Here is a 12,298-nt window from a genome sequence, read left to right as displayed (position 1 = left end):
CAAGATGGCGACAGCTGGCTCCACCCACTTTGGCCTTCAAAAATGCTCTTCAGAAACCTACGGGTGACGTCATGGACACTATGTCCATTGTTTTATACAGTCTATGGTGCGGACTTACACCTGCAGCTCACCCTTTCTAGTCTTGCATACAGTGAAAGTGTCAGCACATGTATGGCACATAAATGACTGTACTAAGTAGTGGGCCCACTAGATGGCCACACTCACAGTTGGGCCATTCCTGAGAAAAAAAATTATGATTATGAATGATTACGATAAAAACAACAGCAGGTGAAGTGGAAACAACATAAATTAGCCACTGCTGATGCTGCTGTTGCACAGCTTCCTTAATAGTGTAAGATGGTTTAACTGATCCATGTGGGTAAATAAAATATTATGTTCAGTATTATATCAATTTATGAGAAATGATTTATGTTCTGTGTGGAACCAATCTTGGGACACGGAACAAATCTGGAGCATTATTCACTAATTGGTGTTTACAAAAACTGTATGATAATTAGATGAGAGAAAACATGAATCACATCAATATAAAGAATAAATCAGATTACTCTTCAGTTATCAACTGTCACATTTTTCTATGTAAATTTCTTTTTTAATACCATGTTTGTTAAAAAATAGACAAAAAGTGTAAAATAGGGGGGGAAAGTAGTTGTCATATGATGAGATGATGAGAGAGTGGGGCTTCCTCTCTGAGGACCAGTTCAGATTGAATTCTTGCAGACATGATCTTACCACAGTTTCTCCAGTTTACACTGAGGATCCTTTAGTCCTTCACAGAGCTGCTTCAGTCCTGAGTCTCCTAGTTTATTCCATGACAGATCTAGTTCTCTCAGGTGTGAGGGGTTTGATCTCAGAGCTGAAGCCAGAGCAGCACAACCTTCGTCTGTGATTTCACAATACCTCAACCTGCAGAGAAACACTAACTCTGTCAGTTCATAACATAGATTAATAAAAAATAATAATACTTTAATAAAACATTAAATATATTTAGCTGCGGCACTATTAATGGTTGCTGTGGTAGACTAGAGTACCTCCTAACCTCTTAGTAAAATGTTGAGCTATAATAAATGATCTTGTCACAAACATTATACTGTTATTACATTATATTCAATTATTACAATCTGTCCAAGACGCTACAGAGAATAAGTAGTTTGAAGAAGAGATGGATGGATTCTAATATTAAATTATTACTCTCTCTACCATTTAGTACCAGCCAGCTTCAAACACTGGATGAAACTGTGATCCTGAAAAGAAACTAAATCATTTCCCTCCAATCATTAACAGTGCTCAGATTGAATGTGATTATTATAGCATGCCCTGAACATTGAGTTCATTACTAAAGACTTAAGCTAAATATGTTTTCTCTGTTATTTGAGACACAAGTTGTGGTTATTTGGAGGGACAGTGATTCAAACAAAGTTTCTTCTCCGTTCAGGAGTGTTTTCTGTTTAACCACTCACAGTGACTGTTGCACCATTATTTTTCCCACGCTGGTTCATTTGACACTAATAGCTGATCTTTGATAATGTGTTCTGCTTATTTGCAAGTCAAAGTTGAAACTCTAATTCTACAACACTTCAGTAATTCATTTGCAACTGTCAGAGAGATGATTTTACCACAGTTTCTCCAGTTTACAGTGAGGATTCTCTAGTCCAGATGAGAACATCTTCACTCCTGAATTTCCCAGTTTATTCCCAGATACATTCAGTTCTCTCAGTTGTGAGGGATTTGATCTCAGAACTGAAGCCAGAGCAACACAACATTCATCAGTAACACCACAACTGTTCAACCTGCAGAGACAATGACACATTTTTCTAGTATGCATGCATATAACAATTAACTGAGTTGATAACCAATCGTTACTGTAAGATCATAAGTTCATGATTTTCCAAACTAGTGCTGTGAATGATTGAACAGTTTTTACAGCTTCACTCCTGAATCATGTAGTTCAGGGGTGTCCAATCCTGCTCCAGGAGGGCCAACGTCCTGCAGAGTTTAGCCCCAATCTGAAGTCCTTGATTAGCTGGTTCTGGTGTGTTTAATTGAGGTTGGAACTAAATTTCCCAGGTGCAGGATTGGACGCTGCTGCTATAGTTCATTCCCTCTCGGTTTCAGATTTAATTGATGTTGCATTTCTATTTTACTTCACAGACAAATTCAGGACTCAACTAAAAACGGGATATTCATAATATATTACCGCAAATGTTAATTAAGTTTTAGGCCTATATACTAAACTCATGCAAACATGTCTGTAGACTTTAACAAACTGAACTCCATTTAAATGTTTGCCTAGTGTTACTTACTGAGCTGATCTGTATGCTTTAACCACAGGCAGCAGCTTTAGAAGAACTTCATCAGCTTTAATTTGTGATCCAACAAAATCTTTGAGCTTAAACACATTCATCTCTTGCTCCGATGTCAAAAGCACAAATATTAAAACTGACCACTGTGAGGAGGACAGTTTCACTTTATTTACTGTTCCAGCTGTCACATAATGTTGAATTTGCTCCATTAGAGAACAGTCGCCTAGTTCACTCAGACAGTGGAACAGATTAAGGAATTTCTCTGGAGAAGGATTCTTCTCGATCTTCTTTTTGATGTACTCAACTGTTTTCTCTTTATTATGCGAGTTGTTTCCCGTCTGTGTTAGAAGGCCTTGTAAAAGAGTCTGATTGCACTCCAGTGAGAAGCCCAGAAGGAAACGGAGAAAAAGGTCCAAATGTCCATTCTTACTATGTAATGTCTTGTCCACAGCTTTCTGATGAAAATTTGATATCAAAATCTGTTTTGATGAATTATATTTCATAAAGTTCAAACATTTTGACAACAACCTTTCTTTGTTAATCAGATCAAACACATTTATGTTGTCATTTATGAAGGACAGGTGCCCATACAGAGCTGCAAGGTGTTCCTGAATGCTCAGATGAACAAAGCAGAAGACTTTCCCCTTATACAAGCCAAACTCCTCTCTGAAGATCTGAGTGCACAATCCCGAGTACACTGCTGCTTCTGTCACATCAATGCCACACTCTCTCAGGTCTTCCTCATAGAAGATCAGATTTCCCTTCACAAGCTGCTGAAAAGCCACTTTCCCCAGTTTGAGAATCATGTCTTCATCTTTCACTGTCTTCTCATAGTCCTTCTCATGTTTGATGTTGGTCTGAATGATCAGGAAGTGTGTGTACATTTGAGTGAGAGTCTTGGGAATCTCTCCACTCTCTGCTTGACTCAACATCTTCTCTAGAACAGTGGCTGAGATCCAGCAGAACACTGGGATGTGGCACATGATGTAGAGGCTCCTTGATGACTTCAGGTGTGAGATGATTGTATTGGCCAGACTCTGATCACTGATTCTCTTCCTGAAGTATTCCTCCTTCTGTGGCTCATTGAAGCCTCGTACCTCTGTCACTCGATGGACACACTCAGAGGGGACGAGATCAGCTGCTGCTGGTCTGGAGGTGATCCAGATGAGAGCAGAGGGAAGCAGATTCCCCACAATGAGGTTCATCAGCAGCACATCCACTGAGGCTGATTCAGTCACATCGCACAACCTCACATCGCTGTGAAAGTCCAGAGACAGACGACACTCATCCAGACCATCAAAGATGAACAACACTTTATATTCACTGCTGAATATTCCCATTCCTTTTGTTTCTGTGAAAAAAATGCAAAGAAGGTCTAAAAGGCTGAGTTTTTGGTCTTGTATCAAATTGAGCTCTCTAAAAGGAAGTGGAAATATGAGGTGGATCTCCTGATTCTCTTTTCCTTCAGCCCAGTCCAGGATGAACTTCTGCACAGAGACAGTTTTTCCAATGCCAGCGACTCCCTTTGTCAGCACAGTTCTGATGGCTTTGTCTTGTCCAGGTAAAGGTCTAAAGATGTCATTACATTTGATCGGCGTGTCCTCTGTTGCTGCTCTCCTGGATTGTGTTTCAATCTGTCTCACCTCATGCTCATTACAGCCTTCACTTTGACCTTCTGTGATGTAGAGCTCTGTGTAGATCTCATTCAGGAGTGTTGGGTTTCCTTGCTTTGCAGTTCCCTCATATAAACACTGAAACTTCATTTTTAGTTTTCTTTTAACTGCATTGTCAACTTGAGATGCATTGCTATAAATATAAAATATTTGTGTATTAGTAAACATATGCAGTCTGATCAATACAGTCCAAATATGCCTGCTTGTAATAGTTTTTTTTTTTGAACAAGATTTGGAAGGAAAAAAACTGTTAGAGCCATTATTTGTGAGAAGATCAGAAATTAATTTTTCTTCTAAGCTATTTGTTTTTAGATATGTAAATTATAGTCTCACTCTTGGTCTCTGATGCTGATTCTCTGGTTTCTTTTCCAGCTGTTCTGTCCAGTTTCTCTGTCCGACTTCTCCTGCCAGACTCTGAAAAACAAAAAAGTCTGACACATCAAAATGTTTCAAACATGGAACAAGCCTGGTGGTGGTGGAAGGGTAATATAGTATATGGGTCTACCTAGATAAGTAAGGTAGTTACTGTGAAAAGGCTGTATAAAATGCATCATGGACTCAGTATTCCAAATGTTTATATCTCCTCACAATCTAATTACCTGTGATCAGGAAGACATCCTTTGTCATTGAATTTTGGAGGGCATCCCATTGACCGTTCACTCTTCATGGACACACAACTGGGTTCTGATATTTCTCGGTTGACTGACCTTAAAGAGCAAGATCTTATATGTTCAGAGGTAATTTATTCATTTTAATACAATTAATAGCTACAGGTCTTGACATAAGTTTACATACCCCTTGCAGAATCAGAAAAAAATGAATAAAAGCAAATAAAAGGGATCATAAATATTGCACTTTATTATGAGACATGTGACCATGCCAAAAGGAGAGATAAATCAACAGCCGCCACAATCAAAATCCCTGGGTTTAAAGACTGACCTGTGACTCTTGCTGGAGAACATAGTGTGTCAAAAATAATCAATGTCCTTAAACAACTGCATCCAATTAGTATTCTATTCACTTAGCATTCACAACTGCATTCAACTTTTGCAGCGGCATCCTTTGTGCGAATTCATATTTTTCACGTGACTTCACATCCTTATAGGAACACCCACCTGGAGGGCAAAACAAGGCTTCTTCCGCTGCCAACCAATTACTTTTTTACCAGTTTTGCACTAAGTACTAATGTACTAAGACAGTGATCTTAAAAGACCAAATTCAGTATAAAGCCACTTTAAGCATTTTTTAAGCACATTTAGGATGTCCTGCTGCTTTTGGTGATAAAATACTACAGTGGGTGCGGTATATGGATTCTAAATGCCCAGAACTTGCAGTTTGTTTGTTTGTTCTGTGTTAGTTTGTTCCTGTAATCTAAAGATTCGTGGCTTGAAACAGATGAAAACTTGACAGGCCTGTGCTCCAGTTCTATGGATGTTTTGTCCTCCAGGTCTTGGCGTCACTGAAAACTATGAATTAGAGATCATCATTCATTAGGTGGAGCTTGCTAATTGGCCACACCTGCCTGGGACCAGTTCACCCAACAATTAAAATTACCTCATGATTTACTCACCCTCAAGCCATCCTAGGTGTGTATGACTTTGTTCATTTAGATGAATACAATCAAGAGTTGTATTACAAAATGTCCTGGCTCTTCCTAGCTTTATAATGGCAGTGAATGGTGGTTGATATTTTGAAGCAAAATAAAGTGCATCCATCCATCATAAAAAGTACTCCACACGGCTCCAGGGGTTAATAAAAGCCTTCTGAACCAATGCATTTGTGTAGGAAAAATATCCATATTTAAAACTTTATAAACCGTAATCTCTAGCTTCCGCTAACTGTTATACGCGCGTTCATGAGAGAGTGGTGTTCCAGCGGATGACGTAGGCATAGCGTAAGCTCTGGTGAGAATATGCTAGTCTCGAGAGAACCAAGTTTTGTTTACAGCAAAGGAAAACCAGTCTCCTGTTGGCTTATATTGAAATCCTCTGACATGTTTCTTTACCAATCCCCTTTTTGTACTTCTCATTTGTGACCGGTGTTTTGTTTTGCTCTCTCCTCTGTGCTTCCGTGTTCGTCACTTCTACGTCTATGTCCTACATCATCCACTGGAACGCCACTCTCTCGTGAACACACGAATGACAGTTAGCAGAAGATAGTGATTATGGTTTCTAAGGTTTTAAATATGGATATTTTTCTTACACAAACGAATCGCTTATCTTCAGAAGGTCTTTATTAACCTTATTAACCGGAGGTTATGATGGATGGAAGCACTTTATTTTGCTTCAAAATCTCAACCATTCACTGCCATTATAAAGCTTAAAAGAGCCAGGACATTTTTAAATATAACTATAATTGTATTCGTCTGAAAGAAGAAAGTCATATACACCTATGGCTTGAGGGTGAGTAAATCATGGAGTAATTTTAATTTTTGGGTAAACTATCCCTTTAAAGACTGTGTCTTAAAAGGGTCATGAACTGAGAAATCAAATTTTCCTTGATCGTTCGACATATAATGGGTCAATGTACTATAAAAACATCCTGTAAGTTTCAGAACTCAGTCTTTCTTGTTCAAAAAACAGCTTTTATTGAAATCAAGCTGCTAAAACAACTAATTTTGGAATTGTCACTTTGGCTGCGTTTACACTGGCACAAATAAATCTGATTTTTGCTCACATCTGACACAGATTGGAATTTGTTGCACACGTGTAAACACAAAGACTGCATTTACACTGCAGGTCTTAATGCACACATCCAATCTTTTGACCATATCCGATTTTTTGGCCCGCTCATTGACATTCACTTAAACACGACTGGTATCCGATGCGGACTCGTGTGGATTTTTGTGAAATTCCGTTCTGTGTCAGATGTGAGCAAAAAAATCTGATTTTTTGTGCCAGTGTAAACGCAGAATCCCATTTTCGATCTGAGCCACTTTCACAGAGCCGGCCCAAGCCTTTATGGGGCCCTAAGCAGAACTTTACATGGAGGCCTCTCAGCACCACCAATATGACTGATTATTGTCGATACTTGATTATTCGCACACTATAAATCTAACACACCCATTATCAATTTTATTTGTTGTAGCTGTGTTGCTTGCATCATACTAAAGTCTGCCTGGCATGTTTTTACCCTTCTACAATTTTTAATTGTAACATTAGCAAACCCACAAGAGTGGTCTGGTGTTAATTTGCACTTTAACATTCAAAGTCTTACAGTAGTAAGTGGCATATTTAATGTGGTGTACTGAAAAGTAGCTAAATAAACCAGCAGACAATGCATTTACGGAACAGAATGTTATTTTAATAACATAAATTATTAAATACACATCTAAAACAACTCTTAATCTATAACTAGCTAATTGAGGCATAATGATATTGGAATATAATAGTTAGGCTATAAGGTAAATAATGTTAAGCTGTTATCAGCACAAAGTTTATGAAACAGAAGCTTATTTTTATTACAAAAATGTATACCCAGGAAAGTTATTTTTAAACAGAAGACAAAAACTTTAATCAAAAACTGGCTAAGTAAAATATGATAATATATTAAGATGTCAAGGCTATTTACGGATATTTAATCAAACATGAACTTCCCTAAAACAATATACCCTACTTTGGCTATGCTAATTAACTAGTCAGCCAGGACAATTACCATTGTTCATTGACAATATATAACACACACACACAAAATAAATAAATCAAAATCAAGCTGTCGTTTCATATACTCTTGGGGGCCCCCTGGCGGCCACGGGGGCCCGAGGCAGCCGCTTATGCCGAGTTCACACTGCACGATTTTCAAACTCGTGGGATCGCCGTTGTTTTCACACTGCGTGACTATCTGGGGTAGCATTCAGCCGCTGCTGTGTTCACACTGCACGATGGATCGGCGACAGGGGGTTTCTATGCTGATGTTGTGGCTGGTCAAGCAAATGTTTGTGCTTGTTTCTGTATGATATAATTGTTCATATATCTATTAAAATACTGATATTCTGGTCTATAACTCCTCCCGGAACTTCCCTCTGCCCTGTCTCTTGGTCTCTCATTGTCTGTAGGTCATCGCCGATGTAGTTTTCAGTCAAAAATCATTGCACACAGCGTGATTGTGAATCGCCGACAGCGTGAACTCGGCATTAGTTTGCTTATGACTTGGGCCGGTGTTGTGCCCAATTTTGACCCCCTGCCAAATTATCACCCCCTTCGTTCAAGTTGCTACCTGATTGCCTAATGCCGAGTTCACACTGCACGATTTTAGCCAGATTTCTCACTCGCTGACAGGTTTTGCGAAATCGCCGACAAATGCCCGAAATCGAACAGTGATGAGACGTCTTTGAAAATCGTGCAGTGTGAACTCGGCATAATCCTAACCCCTCCCCCACACCTACTCCTAAACCTACCAATACTAGGCGGTAATAATCTGGCAGGGGGTCAGAATTGGGCACAACTGGATTGGATTGGGCAACAAATTGGGCTCTGCAAATGTGGTTTTAAATCAGATACATATCCGATATCTGGACATCTGATGGACACACATATCGATTCCCCTCAGAACTCCAAACCACCACAATGCGAGGGCGACATGTTTGCTGATAAAGATAGCGTTTTAATGCCGGCGTGCGCTCGCATTTTATTGAGGCTGGAACTTTATATATTTAAGAAATTGCGCACCATTTAACCCCTGCCCTGTGAATTTTATAAACATAACCATTTCCCTTCTAAAAGCTACATTATATTTCTCAGCAATGAGGTGATAACTTCGCTGTTTTTGTAATTAAACGAACAAGCTTCACTATTAGTCTACTAATAGACTCGCGCACTCTCTCTCTCGTTAATTTATTTTAATTCATTTAAATAAATATATTCTTACAGCGCTACTTTATTTCACTTCAGAATTCTACATCTAACAACCTGTAGATGAAAATTACCATTATTTTCCGGGATTTCAAAACCAGAGGGTCTACCATGTGCATAGAAAAGCGATCACTGACAATAATTTTGGGTGGGAATTAATGTAAACACAGATGCATTAACTAACATTATTTAATGGAACCTTATTGTAAAGTGTTACCATATTTTCTTATCATTATATGATCACAATTTCCATCTCAGTTACACAATGTTATAATTTTTCTGTCATCTACAGTAATTACCTGTAACCAGGAGGAAAGATTTCACCATTAAATTTTGGAGGGCATCCCATTGACCGCTCACTCCTCATGGACACACAACTGGGTTCTGATTTATCTTGGTAGATGGCCTTAAAGAGCACAAATATACAAATTATATTTCAGATGTCATTTAATGTTATGGCATGTTTGTTGCATAGCAACGTGCTGTTAAAGGGACAGTTCACCCAGAAATTAAATGTTTATTATTCTGTTAAAGACACACACTCACACACAAAGATATCTTGAAGAATGTTGGCAACCAAACAGTTTCTGGTCCCCACTGACTTTCATAGTATGAAAGAAAAAAAAAACATACAACAGCAACTGTTTGGTTACCCATATTCAATGGGTAAAAAAAAATAAAAAATCTTCTTTGGTGGTCAGATGAAGAAAAAAAAAACTACAGTTTTGGAACAATTTTAGGGTGAGTAAATTATGACAGAATTTACATTTTTGTGTGAAGTCTGGGACTGTATCTAGTGGAAGTGTGCTACATAATGAATTTGAATAAAACATGTTTCATGAATTTTGTCTATAATACTTTTATTAGTGTTTTTAAAGGGCACCTATTATGCAAAATTCACTTTTACATGGTGTTTGGATATAAATGTGTGTTGGCAGTGTATGAACATAACCACCCTATAACGATAAAAATCCACCCACTCCTTTTTTTAATCCCCATAAATCCTAAGAAGTCTCTCAGAACAAACTTTGTATTATTATTATTATTATTATGCAGTAAAAGAATAACAATTACAAATACAAAGATAAAATAAGAACAAAAACAATGAGGGTTATATACATTAATTTAAAGATTACTATGTTATCTTATATGAGTCTTACATGCAATAAAATTATTAGAGTTTCTTAAAGAGTTTAAATACATATCAAAATCTTTCCTAAGAATAAAAAGGAAGGAGTTTTCTTTGAAAATTTTTCTGGGAGATTTATTTAGTTTTAACTTGTCAATCAAGTAATAAAGTCATTTTTAAAACACGTGTGTGTGTGTGTAGGTGTGTGTGTCAGCAGGCTATATTTAAAAAGCTGTTTTTTATATACTGTGCAGCGTCAAATGTAAATTGTTGTTGTTTGGGACACAATTGTGAAATATGATACCATTAAAGTATAATATCCAAATAAGTTCTAAGGGTTCAAGCTCTGATCTCTTTATTGTTTGTATTAGTAATTTGACTGTATAAAAAGATGCCATTATATCTCTGAAACTCTCCTCCTCATTAAGATCATTTAATGGTGACTTAAATGTGAGTACCTGATTTCTGGATGAAAGTCTCCATCTCTAAATGTTTGTGTCTCGTCCATGGATCATTCAGTCCTCACGGAGGTTTCCACCGATCACTCCGAGAAACAACTACACAAATAGAAAGCCACAAAATAATTACTATTTAACTAAAGTTAAATATGGAGTGACAAAGATCCTGAGTGTGTTTGGATACATTCTGGGATGCTGCATTTCCATTTTTATTTTAACTTGTATGCAGTTAATCTACTGTGGTGTGACAGTTTTTTAAAAATAAAATATTAAACAAAGTCAATAAAGTTTACATTTGTTTCACACGTTCACTGCTTCATTTCATTGTAAGTCAACTCCATGTACATGTGAATTTACAGTCTTGAATACATATTGTAAAATAATTTTGAAAACTTCATAGTTGTGTCAATATACTAATAAAAACATGGTGACATTTAGTCTAAAAGCACTAGGACTTGCGCTGTAAAAATACAAAAGATTCATGCTGTTCCAATAAGCTCGCAGTGTACAGAACATACCGAAAACGAAACCTTAACTGACTTTTAAAATAAACAAAATGCATATAAACTCCAAACACACAAAGAACTGAGTCACAGTATTCTACAATATTCATACTACTTTAAACACGTGCTGTTACACTCACCTCGGTCGGGTTTTCAGGTAGGCTATTTTATTTATTGCAAAGCGTTCATAAAGCTTTACAATAAACAATTCGTTGCTCTATTTTGCGTGACAGCATTTCTGCTGCAGAGAAATAAAATAGCAAAAAGACACATTTCGAAAGCAACAGGCAAGCCGTCCAGTGATGGATAGAGTAGAGAAATAACCTGTTTCGCAGCAACCACTAACCTATCTAGAGGAAAGTCTGACTGTGTAAACAGGAAGTGATCTGCTCACATCGTCCCACGCAAGTGCCTTCCGTGAAGTTTATGGGGCTCTAGACGAGATCACGAGCATGGGTCCTCCTGTGTCAAATATTTACAGAATTTCACAGTTGGGTTGATAACGGTGGCAGAGTTTAATGAATTTACGTAGGTACAGTATATTAAACAAATAAAAAATATGGTTTCAGTACCGTATATAAAAACAATAAAGGCATAATCTGAAAAAACGAGCCTTGTGCATTATAGGGAATAATATTTAGAGATTTGTACAGTTAGTTTGAGATCAAATGGTGTTGTCGTTTAAAGGGGGCATAACACACACAGTTTCACCCAATCTCATGTTAATCTCGAGTACATACAGAGTAGTACTGCATCCTTCATATCTCCAAAAAGTCTTTAGTAGTCTTTAGTTTTATCATATTTCTAAAAGAAAGAAATCTTTATGATTCTCTTCGAAAACAGCTGAGCTCCTGGAGGTGTGCCGTGGGCGGAGCTAAAGAGTGACGAGCACTTGTGCTGATCACCAACAAAACAGACATTTGATGCCGTTTCACTTATGCCGAGTTCACACTGCATGCTTTTCAAACTCGTCGGACACGACAGGAGGTTATGCACTCCATGACTTCACAATAGGAAGAATCGCTGACAGCTCTGTCTGGTGCAGGGTTGCCAGGTTTTCGCTACAAAACCCGCCCAATTACTACTCAAAACTAGCCTGAAAATAGCCCAATTGCTTTCGAGGGGGTCCCCCAGTAAAAATCATGTTGGGGGGTAAAATACACATTTTTTGGGTGGGGTTCTCCTGGTACAATTCACATTCCAGGGCCTAAATATCACATTATTGGGGTCGCTTCAACCTGCTCACATAAAAAAACAACCGGTGGCAATCGCGGATTTGGCAACACTGGTCCGCAAACTACGTTTCATATAACTCCTCCCCGAACTTCCCACTGCCCTGTATCTTGGTCTCTCATTGGCTGTAG

At 37.9% G+C, this 12,298-nt stretch overlaps 1 protein-coding gene across 1 annotated transcript in view; it reads right to left on the bottom strand.

Annotated features, from left to right (window-relative positions):
* Nucleotides 1–11,267, bottom strand: part of LOC107703968 (NACHT, LRR and PYD domains-containing protein 12-like) — a 16,186-nt gene extending 4,919 nt beyond the window's left edge. The window contains exons 1-8 of the mRNA XM_016506779.1: nt 11,075–11,267; nt 10,432–10,530; nt 9,144–9,250; nt 4,594–4,701; nt 4,328–4,408; nt 2,322–4,127; nt 1,635–1,808; nt 751–924 (exon numbers count right to left, since the gene is read on the bottom strand). Coding sequence (XP_016362265.1) covers nt 751–924; nt 1,635–1,808; nt 2,322–4,127; nt 4,328–4,408; nt 4,594–4,701; nt 9,144–9,211 — 2,411 coding nt within the window. The 5' untranslated portion in view covers nt 9,212–9,250; nt 10,432–10,530; nt 11,075–11,267. The remainder of the gene's footprint in view (nt 1–750; nt 925–1,634; nt 1,809–2,321; nt 4,128–4,327; nt 4,409–4,593; nt 4,702–9,143; nt 9,251–10,431; nt 10,531–11,074) is intronic.
* Between the last annotated feature and the right edge of the window lie 1,031 nt (nt 11,268–12,298).

The sequence above is a fragment of the Sinocyclocheilus anshuiensis genome, unplaced genomic scaffold (assembly GCF_001515605.1).
Source record: "Sinocyclocheilus anshuiensis isolate Anshui unplaced genomic scaffold, SAMN03320099.WGS_v1.1 scaffold1408, whole genome shotgun sequence".
Taxonomy (NCBI): domain Eukaryota; kingdom Metazoa; phylum Chordata; class Actinopteri; order Cypriniformes; family Cyprinidae; genus Sinocyclocheilus; species Sinocyclocheilus anshuiensis.
This window is presented reverse-complemented; position numbering and strand designations above follow the sequence as displayed.